General features: G+C 42.5%; 1 protein-coding gene across 5 annotated transcripts in view; it reads right to left on the reverse strand.

The window, feature by feature from the left end:
* LOC125278857 (polymeric immunoglobulin receptor-like) overlaps positions 1-14,451 on the reverse strand; it is a 36,086-nt gene extending 21,635 nt beyond the window's left edge. For 2 of the 5 annotated variants that reach the window (XM_048208229.1, XM_048208227.1), the window contains exons 1-4: positions 1,847-3,804; positions 1,350-1,667; positions 803-1,120; positions 380-706 (exon numbers count right to left, since the gene is read on the reverse strand). In XM_048208229.1, the coding sequence (XP_048064186.1) occupies positions 380-706; positions 803-1,120; positions 1,350-1,667; positions 1,847-1,886 (1,003 nt within the window). In that variant the 5' untranslated portion in view covers positions 1,887-3,804. Of the gene's footprint in view, positions 1-379; positions 707-802; positions 1,121-1,349; positions 1,668-1,846; positions 3,806-12,862 lie in introns of those variants that run through there. The other 3 variants (XM_048208228.1, XM_048208230.1, XM_048208231.1) reach the window with 3 other exon arrangements.
* Positions 14,452-16,205: the final 1,754 nt, after the last annotated feature.

The raw sequence follows: 16,205 nt of genomic DNA on the forward strand, positions 1-16,205 counted from the left end.
ATGCTGCAGCCTTGTGGCGGCGTTACACGCGGCAGTAATAGGCATTTTGGTTGACCACCATCTGTATGTGTGCAGTTTCTCATTGTGCAGAACAACATCATTATTCTACATAAAGCTGCATTTTTACCTGCAATCATACAAACTGCAGTTTTTTTATACTTCTTTTGAAATTCAGTTTGTTTTATACTTCCTCTTTTTAATTGCAGTTTGTTTTATACTTCCTCTTTTGAACCACTTGTTTGTGGTTTTGCTTTTTAAAAAAGACAGAACATCTAAATCAAACCTCAGTGATTTTAAGCAACATGATGAATAAGATCCAGTGATCTGCTGAATAGATGTTAGTCGTGGTTTTCAATGAGCTTGAGAAAATCATCCGTACCTGTAACTCTGATCAGGACTCGTGTGATGAAGCTCTTGTGTCCTTGATCAGACTGAACTCCACACCAGTATTCTGAATTTTGTTCAGTCACATGACTGATGCTTCCCGTCAGGAGAAGCTCTTCTCTGTCATCATACAGCCGGATCTTTCCCTCACGGATCCATTTATTTCTCTTTGTCACAGATGTCTCTTCAGCACAGAGATCATCTCCAGATCTCCAGCAGAGAAACTTCACATCTCTACTGTGGGATTGTGGGTATTTGCAGCTGATGTTCACAGATCCTCCTGCAGCAGCTGATAGACTGATGCTCTTCACACAACAATCATCTGTTTCAGATCCAAATAAAGTGCAGAAATGTTAGAATTAACAGAAAAATTCATGAATTTTGTCAAATAATGCAGAAATGACTGAAAGCATCTCACCGTCACTGATGTCCAGATTAAACTCAGAGAAGAAACTGTATTCTTCAGAAACTTTGACTGTAATCTTATATTCTCCAGAGTCGTTCTCATTCAGCTCTCTGATAAACAGACGTAAGAGACCTGCAGATCTGTCATCATGAACGGAGAATCGTCCGACATGTTTCCATTCTGCTGCTCTGCTAGTGTTTATTACAGTCAAACATTGATCTGCTGCAGATTTACAGACATATTTCTCATGGTTCTTGTGTTTCTCCTCATATTTGAAGTTTATAATGATGTTTCCTCCTGAATATCCTCTCACGCTCCTGATTTGTTGACCTGTTGAACACAAACCCAGATAATTTGTCATTTTGTTCTCAATATAAACACATTTATCTGTCACTTTGCTGCAACATTTGATATGAGTGTAAATCTTCCATCAGGAGATCAAAAGGTTGTTGATGGTGTCTGATATGAGTTAGACGTGTGAACGGCAGTAATTACAGTCAGTGTTGAGTATCGTGATGTTCTGGAGATCGTCACGGGTTTGAGGGTCTCAGTTACTCACCTGTTATAACCTTCAGATTCACTTCAGTGTAGGGATCTAGTCCATCTCTTTCAGTTCCACAGTAGTAGATCCCAGAATCCTGTTCACTCAGATCTCTGATGGTCACTCTGAAGACTCTTGATGTTGTGTCGTCATACAGAGAGAATCTATCCTGCTGAATCCATTTATATTTCTTTTTAGTCTTGATTTGATCTGTGCATGTTAACCACTGTCCTTTACAAAAATACTTTTCATTTGCTCTGTATCCTTCATCATATCCACATGTGATCGTGACTCCTCCTCCTGAATATCCTGTCACTCTCATGGAGATCACGACACCTACAACAAATCAGCATTTAATACAAGACTAATATATACTGAAGTGAGATTCATTTTAAAGTGTCTTTAAAGGTAATTTCACCATGTTAGTTCTAGATAAAGACTTTTGTTCATTATTTAATCTCTGTTCTGCTTCTTCTGATGTGATTGTTGATCAGGACTTGAGTTCAGATTCTTACCAGGAATCATCAGCAGAGTGAAAGTCAAGATGATCTTCATTCTTCTCCCTTAATAAATGATCTTCTGTTACTAGTATATTCAGTTCTTCTGAAGCTCTCGATGTGTGTTCAGATGAGTTTTGAGTGTTTCTTTCCTTGTTACATGTTCAACATGAAGTGCTGATTGTGACAGAGACGCCCACTTCCTCTGAGAGAGAGAGGATGCGGTAACCAGTTGATAATAAGCATATTGACACTACATCAGTTGAGCTCATACCATTTAGTTTACCTTTTGCCTGATAGCCAAATTGCCATTTTGGCCTGCCCAAACAAATAATTAAGCATCAAATGGATTTGCCTTCTGTTTTTTTATACTTAGGTCCATAAATAAAAGTATAGGTGAGGACACTGATCCTAAAATTCTACACCATTCTTCTAATTGAGATAACAAAGCTTCAAGTCTACCATAAAAAAAAAATTACAGTAAAAAAAAAGAATGTTTGCCCACAGAATGGACACCCCTCCTCTACCTGTGGATCAAGGGTTAGTGTCTGTTTGTAGCTATTAAACTGTGCAATTCTCCACTGAAGATCCCCAGACCTTTTCTCAATGGAATACCCTGTACAAGGTCCTCCAGCTACCTTTATGGGAAGTCCCAGAGTCCCATATGTGAGACTTTGACACATGTAACATGCTGTGCTTTTTCCCCAGTTTCACTGAAAAGTTCTAGTTCAGGAGTCCTGAAGGTAAGCAAAGTCCCTTCCCTTTCTTGAAAAGCATCAAAAGCAGGTGCAATTTTTAACTCTGGGAAAATGGCATTTATATCTTCATTAGATGTTTCCAAACCATATTTAAAATCCATTGATAAGCATTCAAGAAAATCATTCAACAGTCTCATTGTCAAGTGAATTGACCTCACACCCAGCTTCTCAGCCAGTTTTTTTAATTCCAGCATTCCTTAAAGTAATCCTCATTAATGCTGAAGATTCCTTGATTTACTTAAAAATCAGAGGTGCTACTGTAAAAAAGAATGTGGGTACAACTTCCGGAGAGGCGGTGGAAGTAGCATACTAATGGTATTTTGCGAAAAGTGTTTTTCGAATCATTGTTTACTTTGTAAAGTTGCAAACCTTTATGAGAGATGTTGTTATGGCGCTCAGGGACAACATTTCAGTCTAGTACATTTATTAGTTAATAAGATCACATTACAATAAACAATTTGCATGCCCTGAATTGTCCTTTACTTTACTGACCATCCACAAAAGTGCTACTGCATGACAACAAGAGCATCCTGGCCCTGCAATACATGAACAACCCGCTGTCTGTTCTTCACCTGTCACTGATGCTAGCACCAAAGTCTTATGATGTGATGATTTACTGGTGTCGTGCGTGCCAGAGCCAGTCGTGTTTCCGCTTTCATATGCGATACTAAAGGCTATGTTAACCATTGCGATAATAATACACACGTTTATGGAAAATACCAGAGACTGCTTGAGGAACATCTCTTCCCCGTGCCTTTGTTGATACCAGACTAATGCATTCGCATATCTTTCACAGATTCACACACTCTGGTTAACTCGTAAAGCTCATAACTCCTGTTTTCTTCTCATGAGCTCCCTCTGTTGCTCTGGCTGAAAGGATAACAGTATTGCAATCATCGCATAATTTAGAGGAAAATTAATAAAAAATGCTCAGAAAAGTGACGTAAACATAAGATGTTTTATCAATATTTTTCTAAATGTGTAAGCCTTTGGACTTAAAAACCTTAATGGAGTTGCAAATTAATAGGTATGTGTTCTCTTTTTATGTGAATATAAATGTCAGTTAGATTCAGCATGATTGATGTTCACTATCCTGGGTATGCATCGATGTAAAAGTACCTTCTGCATGACTGGATTTAATAGGGAAACTGTGGAAACACGAGTAAAACAAACGATTACACGGTAACACTTTAGTATACTGATCCTTCGTTAATGAATAACTACACAGGAACAAATAAGTAATGCATTATTAACACTCTTAGTAACTACTATTAACTAACAAGAAACTCTGATGAATTAATTAGTAAGTAATAGTGCTCAGTTGAAGGTGGTAGTTCACTATTAGCTAATCAGTAATTACCATTTCTTTCATATCTCCCAGAGAACTACTAAGAACTACTATATACAGGTTCATACTTAACATGAATTATGCATAATGTATAATTAATTCTAAAGTGAAGGTCATTACCAAATATTTAAGAAGGAATTACTAATTATTTGGATCAGTATTATAAAGTGAAAAGCATGATAACTCTCTAGTAACTACTGAAGTCATTGTAAACTTTTGAGGTTTTTGCACATTTTTTGTACAGTTTTGTACAGTAATTCCTTCTGATGTATTTGGTAACACTTATGTAACTACTAGTGGGTTACCATGATCTTCACTTTAGAATACTGATCCAAATAAGAAGTAGTTACTTCAGAGTTATATAGTAACTCTTGAGTTATAACTATCCAATACTTTACAAAAACCTCAAAAGTTTACAATGGCTTCAGTAGTTACTAGAGAGTTATCATGTTTCTCACTTTAGAATACTGATCCAAATAATCAGTAAATCCTTCTGAAGGATTTGGCAACACTTCAGTCATTACTAGTGGGTTACCATGATCTTCACTGTAGAATTAATTATACATTATGCATTATTCACATTAATTATGAACCTGTATATAGTAGTTCTTAGTAGATCTCTGGGAGGTATGAAAGAAAAGGTAATTACTGATTAGCTAATAGTGAACTACCACCTTCAACTGAGCACTATTACTTACTAATTCATTAATCAGAGTTTCCTGTTAGTTAATAGTAGTTACTAGAGTGTTAATAATGCATTATTCATTTGTTCCTGTGTAGGTATTCATTAATGAAGGATCAGTATACTAAAGTGTTACCGATAACACTAAAGGTTGGGCCCAAAAGTGTTCCTTATAGCATGTCAAAGAAACCTAATCCATGGATATTGATATACATACAGACAGGAATCATGTTTCCTGACATTTATATGTGCCTGATTTCGATGCCGGGGAAATACATAGATCTGACTGTGAACGCTTCATATAAATACAATATAGGTAGGTTTAAATGAGAGTGATCACTTATATCAGTGTTATATATTTTGTCATATCGTCCAGCCCTGAAACTTGTAGAGTTTTTGTCAGTATTAAAAAAAAAACATTATGCAGAATAGAAGATGGTAAATTTTGAGTTGTCAACACAATATATAACAATACAATATAAAGGGTATGATTTTACCGCAAAATCCAACATTTTGACACAAAATGATAACTGCAAATCCATGTTTCTCTGCCTGGAGTCCAGTTATGTGAATTGCAGAGATCCTTTTTGCTTCTTTTTTCTGTAGCATTCGGCAGTCCATAAAAATACCTCAGATTTTGGGACAAAGCTATTTGTACAGTCAATCGCAAAGCTCTCATGTTTTGGATGTGTTTTGTGTGGGGTTTTTTTTGCATCATTCATGGTGAAAACCAATGTTGCTACTCAGTGGGTGTAACCGCAGTCATAACGGCCGACGGTGACATCACGTGCATACCCTTTCTATAGAAACAGTCAGATGTGCCTCCGTAATGAGGCACAAGAGACACGCATTTAGGACTGCGCATTAGCTTGATCCAGCCTGAAACATGGCTATTTTATTCAAAAACTTCAGATGAAGTGAAATTTTCTCTTTAGTACAGATGATGCTGAGTAATTAGTCATAACAAAAAAAAAAGATAACTGATTTTTTTTCCGTGAGTCCGCTATGTTAGCAATTATAAAGTTACCTAGCTTGTTTGGTAGCTTGTGATAGCTTGTTGGTGTTACACACAGAAGGGGATGGAGACACAGGTAATAGTTAAGTAGAGTTTATTTGACAACCAGAGGATGAATGGCAGAATGCAGGTGAGTAACGGCAGGATAGTTCGTGACAATGGCAGTGACTGGATCTGATACTGGTTCTTATTTTTTCCCAGGGACGTGGATGCAGCGTTACGTCCTCGGATGTATGTAATATGTTTGTTTTTTTTTTCTTTCGAGTTTCTTTCTCATCTCTGCTCCAGGTTCCGGCTTCTAATTGTCTGGGAAAGTGGATTGGCTCCTCGCTGGTTATCGCATCCTTTAAAAGCACGCTTCTGCGCAATGCAAAGGGGGGCGCAGCTCTGTGTGTGTGTTCTGCCGGGAGAACGCGTTGTTGTCAGCGTTCCTCCGGCCTGTTGTAAAGTGATCTTTAATACTCCAGCTTGTTGTATGCCTTACAATATTGACCCACTTGGTTATTTTCTTATGTCGGTATTAAAAGGTAATCTGTAAATGTCACCACTCAGTAGGAGTTTATCTTTATTTGGTTAAAATGTGTCGGTATTAAAAGGTAATTTGTAAACGTCACCATCCAGTAGGAGCTTGTTTTATTTGACTAAAATGTGTCTGTATTAAAAGGTAATCTGTAAATAGAGTTACGCCACATTTGTTGGGAGTGGGCATCTATTTTTATTTAGAATTTTCTCCTGGTTTTGAGCAGATATGGAGACAGGGAAGTTTGATGTATTTTTGTTAATTTTTTCTTTGTTAGGTTAAGGTAGATTATTAAAAATAGTTAGTTTCTGTTTTGTTTGTTGTTTTTGGTTTATGCCCATTCCTGAACCTAATAGTGGATGGAAAACAAAAAAAAAAACTGCTAAGCTCCTACAATAAACACAAATCTTTCCATACGTGACGTTCTTTTATGTTACTCCTCCACTCCTAGACTGGGACGTAACATAAATTGGGGGCTCATCTAAAAGACTTATCATCATACTCGGTAAGTCTTCTCTCTTTTGTTTGTCGCCTGCTTTCTTTTTAACGTGGGAGGAAGGACTATAGAGAATGGAGTTTGATTTGACCGCGTTTACACTGTCCCCTTCTACGAAGGAGTTTATCGAAAGTTAGTAGAATATCAGATATTGCCCTGTTACGTGTTCAGATTGTTGCCCCCTCCCTTTTTGTTATTGGTTGTTCTTCTCCCCCTTGTTATTGGTTTCTTGTGTTTCCGCTCTCTGCTGTCTTTCTATTGCAGGTATCGTGATTGGTCAAATAATCTGTCTGTCATGATGAATCACCAGCCAATCATTATCGGGTACGGGATAAAGGACGCCGTGGAGAACGGAAGAGGAGGAGCTTGGAGTGTTTGTTGCTCAATGCTGTGATTTAGTGGTGGTTCGCTTGCTTGTTTGCTTCCTTGAATGTTTGTTACAGAGAATGCCTTATCTGAACTGAAAACTTCATCAGCCCGGAGATCAAGAAAAGGAAAGAATGTCACGTGACTTACATCTTACAAACACGCAGGATTGACTCTGTCTAGATACATTAGGGAAGGAGCGGGAGCAACCTTATGTAAGTTTTGTTTAATAGTTAGTGAAGCTTTAGTTATGGCGTGAACGCCGAAGATTTCTTTATTTTCTGGTTTTGTTTTTAGTTAGTTTAGAGGGCGGGGAATTAGTTATTGAATGTTTTGTTTTGTTCTTTTCGTTTGTTTAGCGCCGCTCATTTTCTTTTTCTCCGTGGCTTGTTTCAATTTATTATAATTTCTTTGATGTAACTGTTTCAAGTGAATCCGAGGAAGAGGCGGTCGTGTTAGGTGAAGAAGAAAAACCTTCCCAAATTGCGCAGCCTCACAGCCCTCTCTTTGTACCTCCTGATCCAACTTAGCAGTTCGATTGAAAGAGTTGGAGTTAGAAGTAAGGCGGCAAGAGCATCAAAATAAAATGTTGCATTTAAGAGAGTTAGAAATGGAAATGGAGATGAGAAAACGGGGCATTGATATTCGTGGGGATCCAGTTGAAGATATACACATGCAATCTCCGGGGTTACCTTCTTTCGCTTCTCTGCCAGCCGCGACTGGGGCGCCTGTTACTTCGAGCCCTGCAGCCCCTGTAGCAGGTTCATATGCAGTTCCCGTTTTTGATGTAGGGAAACATGTTAAATTGGTACCACCTTTTAGAGAGGCTGAAGTAGACTCCTACTTTATTGCATTTGAACGAGTAGCAGCAGCCCTTCAGTGGCCAAAAGAAATGTGGGCTCTTCTTTTACAGTGTAAATTAGTGGGAAAGGCTCAAGAGGTATGTGCATCCCTGCCTGTTGATACCAGTTTGGATTATGATGTAGTAAAAGCGGCTGTGTTGCGTGCATATGAGCTGGTCCCCGAGGCTTACAGACAAAAATTCCGAAATCATAAGAAAGCAGTCGCACAAACATTTGTTGAATTTTCAAGGGAAAAACAGGCTTTATTTGATAAGTGGTGTGCTGCATGCAAAGTGAACACATTCCAGCAACTTCGTGAATTAATGTTGTTAGAAGATTTGAAAGGTTGTCTTTCTGATAATAAGAAAGTATCTTCGCTCGCAGAAGCCGCTGTCCTTGCTGATGAGTTTGTGTTAACTCATAGGGTGGTTTTCTCCCATGTTGTTTGGCACGAGAAAGTTGTGGGCTCGTCTGCTGCAGTGCCGGGGAAAGATGTTGCTGAAGCTGTTAAAGTTGTACGCGGGAGAACACAAGGAGGCCGTCGACCTCCACCAGTTCATGCAGCACAAAAAAGAGTGTGTTTTTACTGTCTTGATTCAGGTCATCTCATTGCGGATTGTGAAGCATGGAAAAATTAAAACCAGACTAAGTCTAAAAGTGTTGCTTTTATAAAATCCGTCTCAACCACACCTGCTGAATCGACTAAGTCGTCGATATATGAACCTTTTCTGTTAACTGGATAAGTAGCGTTATCTGATGGCTCTGCTTTTAAGCCAATAACTGTGCTCCGTGATACAGGATCCGCTCAGACACTTATGTTGAATACAGTGCTGCCGCTGTCTAATGAATCGTATACGGGAGCTAATGTGTTGCTCCGAGGTGTGGAACTCGGCTGTATTAAGGTTCCCTTACATACTGTGTGTTTAAAATCTGAACTTGTTTCAGGATGTGTGCAGGTGGGCGTGCGATCTCAGCTTCCAGTGGAGGGGGTGGACCTCATACTGGGAAACGATTTAGCTGGAGGTAAGGTTTTTTCGCAGCCTGTCGTTGTGGACACTCCTAATGTGTTAGGTGAATTAACAGAAAAAGCTGAGCAGTCTCCTAATACGTTCCCAGTCTGTGCGGTAATGCGCGCCCAAGCTCGTAAGCTCCAGGATGTCGTTGACCTGTCAGATTCATTTTTAGCATCTGATGGTGAAAGAGTGGAAGCTAAAGTTATCGTTCAGCCTGAAATGTTACCTGTAACTGAAAGTGTTCACACAAAACGTAAGTCACTCCAGATCGGAAGAAAGCAGTTGGCCATGTTGCAAAAATCTGATCCTTCACTAGGTGCATGTGTTGCAGCTGCAGTTGACAAGGATAGTCTTCCTGATTCTGGAGTTGCATTTTATTGGGATAACAAAGTGCATATGCGTAGATGGAAAAAGGATGACACCTTTTGTCAAGTTGTAGTTCCCTTGGCGTATCGTGCACAAATACTTAAACTGGCTCATGATCATGTACTGTCTGGTCATTTAGGCATTAGGAAAACATACGAGCAAGTGCTCCGCTACTTCTTTTGGCCGGGGTTGAAGTCCGATGTCACTGCTTTCTGCCGTTCGTGTCATGTATGCCAACTGACCGGTAAGCCCAATCAGACCATACCACCTGCTCCCTTACATCCAATACCTGTAGTGGGAGAACCTTTTGAGCATATTATTTTAGATTGTGTTGGCCCACTCCCAAAATCAAAAGCTGGGCATCAATACATCCTCACCATGATGTGCGCGGTGACTCGCTATCCGGAGGCGATTCCGTTGCACACAATCAAAGCGAAAAGGGTGGTCCAGGAATTGATTAAATTCTGCTCTGTGTTTGGGCTGCCAAAAATGATCCAAACCGATCAAGGATCGAGTTTTACATCGAAAATATTCGCCAAAGTTACTCGCGAATTAAACGTGCAACATATACTATCTAGCGCCTATCACCCAGAAACTCAGGGAGTGCTAGAACATTTCCATCAAACCCTGAAAACTCTACTGCGTAAGTTCTGTGTGGAAACAGGAAAAGAATGGGATGAGGGACTACCTATGTTAATGTTGCGGTCCGTGAAACCACACAAGAATCCTTGGGATTTGCACCTGCTGATTTGGTGTTCGGGCATACTGTTCGCGGTCCGTTGAGAATGTTACGCTAACAGTTACTTGACGAATCTGTTTCCCCTATGCCTGTTCTAGATTATGTGAGCAAATTCCATGACCGGTTGCATCGAGCGTGTGCCATGGCAAAAGAGAATTTAGTCACGGCACAGAACAAAATGAAAGGTCACTTTGATAAAAGAAGCGAAACTTTCAAATGAAACTTTCAGCCTGGAGACTCGGTGTTGGTCTTTCTTCCAGTCCAAGGTTCGACATTGCAGCCGAAATTTGGTGGTCCATATGAAATTGAAAGTCAGCTTAGTGAAACTGACTATGTTGTACGTACTCCAGATCGCCGAAGGAAAACGTTAAACATTGAACAAATGTTGTCTTACCTTCCTGACCGGCAGCGTCAAGATATTATGGTGTTAATTAAAGAATATCCTTCTTTATTTGCAGATACAGAGAGTACTCAGACTACTGCAATAGTGCACGATATTGAGATTGAGCGATCAGCTCCCATACGTCAACATCCCTATCGCGTTAATCCTGTAAAATGGGAAATAATGAAAGAGGAGGTGAAGCATTTGCTTGATCAAGGGCTTGCTGTTCCCAGCTCCAGTCCGTGGAGCTCGCCTTGTATTCTTGTGCCTAAGCCTGACGGAACATATAGATTTTGTACAGACTACCACAAGGTTAATAGTGTCACAAAACCCGATTCTTTCCCTATGCCCCGTATGGAAGACTGCATAGATCGAGAAGCTTAGTACCGCTTACCGCTTAGTAACGAAACTCGATCTTCTAAAGGGTACTGGCAGGTGCCGCTGACTGCCTGTGCATCTGAAATATCAGCCTTTGTGACGCCAGATAACTTTCTAAATTACACCGTAATGGCATTCGGGATGAGAAACGCTCCCACTACCTTTCAAAGGTTAATGCAGAAAGTATTGTCTGGAGTTAAAAGTTGCGAAGCCTATTTGGATGACGTTGTTGTATATTCCAATAGCTGGGAAGAGCACATTAAAACCTTACGGGAGATCTTTACCCGGTTGAGTGACGCTTCATTAACCATCAACCTAGCTAAATGTGAATTTTGCAAGGCTGTGGTAACATACCTCGGAAAGCAAGTAGGACATGGTCAAATTCGTCCAGTCGATGTGAAGGTTGCCGCCATCCTTCAGTATCCTGCACCTAAGACCAAACGAGAGTTGCGCCGTTTTCTCGGGATGGTGGGCTATTACAGAGCATTTTGCAAAAATTTTGCTTCTGTTGTGGCTCCGCTTACTGACTTGTTGAGCTCCTCTAGAAACTTTATCTGGTCTCCATCATGTGAAAACGTTTTTATAGCGGCAAAAGATTTGTTGTGTTTTTCTCCAATTCTCGCTGCCCCTGAATTCACTCGCCCTTTTAATCTTGAGGTAGATGCTAGTGCTGTGGGAGCCGGAGCAGTGCTTTTACAGGAGGATAACCGTGGAGTTGACCACCCCTGTGTTACTTCTCGAGGAAGTTTTTAAAGTCTCAACAGAACTACAGTACTATTGAAAAAAAACTCTTGCTTTAATTTTAGCACTTCAACATTTTGTAGTCTATTTGGGCAGTAGTTCTCTCCCAATTGAAGTGTTTACTGATTACAATCCCCTGACCTTTCTGTCGCGCATGTCAAATCATAACCAGCGTCTGATGAGATGGTCATTAATTGTGCAAGAATTTAATTTAAAAATAAGGCACAAGAAAGGAACTGACAATGTTATCGCTGATGCTCTCTCCAGGTCAGTTGGTACATAATTTTTATTGTTGGATATTACATTTTATTTTATTAATACTAGACTTTGTTTCTTATTGGTGGGAGTGTTATGTCCTCAGACGTATGTAATATTCTACTGTGATTAGTGTTTGGTTTTTTTCTTTTTTTCTTTTTTCTTTCGAGTTTCTTTCATCTCTGCTCCAGGTTCCGGCTTCTAATTGTCTGGGAAAGTGGATTGGCTCCTCGCTGGTTATCGCATCCTTTAAAAGCGCGCTTTTGCGCAATGCAAAGGGGGGCGCGGCTCTGTGTGTGTTCTGCCGGGAGAACGCGTTGTTGTCAGCGTTCCTCCGGCCTGTTGTAAAGTGATCTTTAATACTCCAGCTTGTTGTATGCCTTACGATATTGACCCACTGTTTTTCCCACCATATCTTTTTTGGTTATTTTCTTATGTCGGTATTAAAAGGTAATCTGTAAATGTCACCACTCAGTAGGGGTTTATCTTTATTTGGTTAAAATGTGTCGGTATTAAAAGGTAATCTGTAAATAGAGTTACGCCACATTTGTTGGGAGTGGGCATCTATTTTTATTAAGAATTTTCTCCTGGTTTTGAGCAGATAGGGAGACAGGGAAGTTTGATGTATTTTTGTTAATTTTTTCTTTGTTAGGTTAAGGTAGATTATTAAAAATAGTTAGTTTCTGTTTTGTTTGTTGTTTTTGGTTTATGCCCATTCCTGAACCTAATAGTGGATGGAAAACAAAAAAAAAAACTGCTAAGCTCCTACAATAAACACAAATCTTTCCATACGTGACGTTCTTTTATGTTACTCCTCCACTCCTAGACTGGGACGTAACAGTAGGCAGGCGTGGAACAGACTGGATATGGTGACACTCACTGGAGACACGGAGACACTAGGAATCACGGAGAACACTGGAGACAGGTAAACAGGCTTGGAAGGAGTCCTTATTGTAAGCATAGCAGGTAGGTATGCATTAACGAGACCAGACAATGACTGTGTGATTTGGAGTGTCTTAAGTAGTGTCGCTGATGAAGGAGGTGATGAGTGTCAGGTGGAGCTAGTTAATACTCAGGGGAGGGAGTGCGCTGTGATTGGGTGAGTGCAGAGCCTGGCGTGTCTGTGACATTACCTCCCTCCACGGTCCGCTCCTGAGGACCGTGGACCCCGACGTCGTGGTGGTGGCCGTTCCTTCATCCACGATGAGCGGAAAGGGGGGTTCCTCAGCTTCGCTAGGCTCTGTGGAGGAAAGAACAGAGGGATGGTGAGACTTTAATAAGGACACGTGGAAAACTGGGTGAATTCGATACTCAGGAGGGAGCTGCAAGTGATAGGTGACAGGGTTGATCCTCCGAGTGATGGTGAAGGGGCCAGTGAATCTAGGACTCAGCGTCCTACAGGGCAGGTGCATCCTGATGGCCCGGGTCGACAGCCAGACCTTCTGTCCTGGCTGGTAATCGGGTGCTTGGGAACACCGAAGGTCCGCTGTCACCCTGCGCCTGCTTAGGGCCCGCTGGAGTTGGAGATGGGCTGAGTCCCAGACCCTCTCGCTCTCCAGTAATCAGTAATCTACTGCAGGGATGTCCGATGGTTCCCCATCCCAAGGGAACAGTGGGGGTTGGAAACCGAGTACGGAGTAAGACCTGTGGTGGACTGACGGAGAGAGTTCTGGGCGTACTCGGCCCAACCCAGAAACTGGTTCCAGGAGTCCTGGTGGCCGTGACAGAAGGTACGTAGGAAACAGCCGATCTTCTGAATCTTACTCTCCGTCTGCCCGTTCGTCTGGGGATGGTAACCAGAGGAGAGACATACGGTCACACCTAGGAGCTTGAAGAATGATTTCCAGACTCTGGAGGTGAACTGTGATCCACGGTCAGATACAATATCTTCGTGCAGTTCATAACATGTGGTTGAACATGAGCTCTGCAGTCTCCATAGCCGTTGGTAGTCCAGGCAAGGGGATTAAGCTACATGACTTGGAGAATCGATCCACTACCACCAATATGCAGGTACAACCGTTGGAGACTGGAAGATCCATGAGGAATCAACTCCTAGGTGTGACCAGGGGCGGTTGGGAACGGGCAGAGGTTGGAGCTTTCTGGAGGGAAGATGTCGCGGGCTCTTGGAGATGGCACATTCCCGGCACCCCTGTACGGACCTCCTGACGTCGGATGCCATGTTGGACCACCAGAAGCACTGTTTTAATAGCGAGAGGGTTTCATTGACCCCTGGGTGGCCAGTGCCCAGTGATGAATGTGTGGAGTGAATCAGTGGAGTGCGTCATGTCCGTGGGATATACTGCAATCCCTGGGGACAACCCGGCGGGATGTTGGTGGAGGCACTCGGCTCGGGGAGCGTTTCGGCAGACCAAGTGATGGGGCTGACAAAGAGACTCTCGGGGATGATTGGCTCTGGATCATCAGAGATTTCTTCGGGACTATAATATGATATAATATGAATATATAATATGAGCATCAGCTTTCACATTCTTGGATCCAGGGAGATATGATATGGTGAACTTGAACCTTGTGAAGAACAACGCCCATCTAGCTTGGCGGGGGTTCAGTCTTTTGGTGTCTCGGAGATAGTCAAGGTTTTTATGGTCAGTCAGGACCGTAAAGGGTTGCTTAGCTCCCTTGAGCCAATGCCTCCACTCCTCCAGGGCAAGCTTGATGGCCAGAAGCTCCCGGTTTCCGATGTCGTAGTTGATCTCCGCCGGGTTGAGCTTGTGAGAGAAGAAGGCGCATGGATGGAGCTTACGAGGATTCCCCCGCTGCTGTGACAACACCGCTCCCACTCCTGTGGTCGAGGCATTGACCTCCATGACGAAAGGGAGCTCTGGGTCTGGATGGACAATGAGTGGAGTGGTTGTGAAGGCTTCCTTGAGAGTGTCGAAGGCTTGTGTGGTGGCTGGAGTCCAGGACAGAGACTATTCTTGAGAAGGTTGGTGAGTGAACTGGTGATGGAACTGTAACCTTTGATGAAGCGGCGATAGAAGTTCGCGAAACACAGGAACCTTTGTAACTCTTTCACAGAAGTTGGAATGGGCCAGTCCTTGACTGCGGTTACCTTCCTCTTGTCCATGCGGAAATGTAACCCAGGAACTGCACTGAGGACTGGTGGAAGGTACATTTCTCGGCTTTTAGGAACAGATGGAAGTCTCTCAGGCATTGGAGGACCTCTGCAACGTGGCGGCGATGGTCGGCCATGCTCCAGGAGTATATCAGTATGTCGTTGATGTAGACCAGGACTGACTTGTGGAGGAACTCCCGGAGCACCTCATGCATAAAGTATTGGAATATATAGGGGGCATTGACAAGTTGGAATCGGGAACTTAGGGAAACAGTCAGGAAAACATTGGTTACCCCACTTCAGGATTTCTCCTGTCCTCCAGGATATGATGGGGTTGTGCTGTTCAAGCCAGGGGCGCCCTAGAATCACGTCAGCTGTTGACTCCTCCAGAACCAGCAGATGAATCTCCTCCATATGAAGGATACCAATTTGGAGGTGAAGAGGTCCCACACTGCAATGAATTTGATGAAGAGGTTTTCCAGTTACTGAGTGGATTTGGTAGATCTTCGGCATGGCAGTGGTTTTGAGCTGGAGCTGGCGACATAGGGCTCCAGAGATGAAATTCCCAGTTGACCCAAAATCGAGGAGCGCGTAGACTTGAAGACAGAGATCAGCAGCAGTAAGGTTTACAACAATAGTGAGTGGTTTCATCTTATTCAACACAGGCATAATAACACTCACCATAGGGCGCACAGGACGGAAGGGGCATTCAGAGATGAAATGCCCGGGACGACCACAATAGATACACAAATTCTGGGTCAGCCTCCTCTGTCGCTCAGCAGATGTGAGATGTGAATATTCAACCTGCATGGGTTCACTGGCTGGTTCTGGGTGGCTGACGGATTCTGGCTGGCAGAGGCTGGATGGGAAGAGCGGCTGGCCCTGGTGCTCATCGAGACACAGCTGCATACAAGTGGCGAATCTGATGGATAACTGGAAGAACTTTTCGAGCCTGATGGAATCCTCGTATGCAGTGAGATGCAACCGCACACGTGGATCGAGCCCTTGTCGATAGGTGGTAATAAGAGCTTGCTCATTCCAGCCACTTGCAGCAGCTAAAGTCCGGAACTGAAGGGCATAATCAGACACAGACATTAAACCTTGTTTTAACTGGCATAATCTCTCACCGACTGATGAATCCCAGGCTGGTTTTCTGAACACTTCCTTGAAGTGATTGAGGAAACTTGAGTATGACTTGACAATGGGATTTTTCTGTGTCCAGAGTGGTTCAGCCCAGCAGAGAGCTTTTCCTTCGAGTTGAGAGATTATGTATGCCACTTTAGTGCTGTCGTCGGGATACAGGTGCGGTTGCATCTCCAGGACCAGCGAACACTGCAGGAGGAATCCGTTGCAGTTCTCCGCAGAGCCAGTGAAGGGCGCCGGTTTGGCCATGGGACTGGCGA

This window comes from Megalobrama amblycephala, linkage group LG11 (assembly GCF_018812025.1).
Source record: "Megalobrama amblycephala isolate DHTTF-2021 linkage group LG11, ASM1881202v1, whole genome shotgun sequence".
Taxonomy (NCBI): domain Eukaryota; kingdom Metazoa; phylum Chordata; class Actinopteri; order Cypriniformes; family Xenocyprididae; genus Megalobrama; species Megalobrama amblycephala.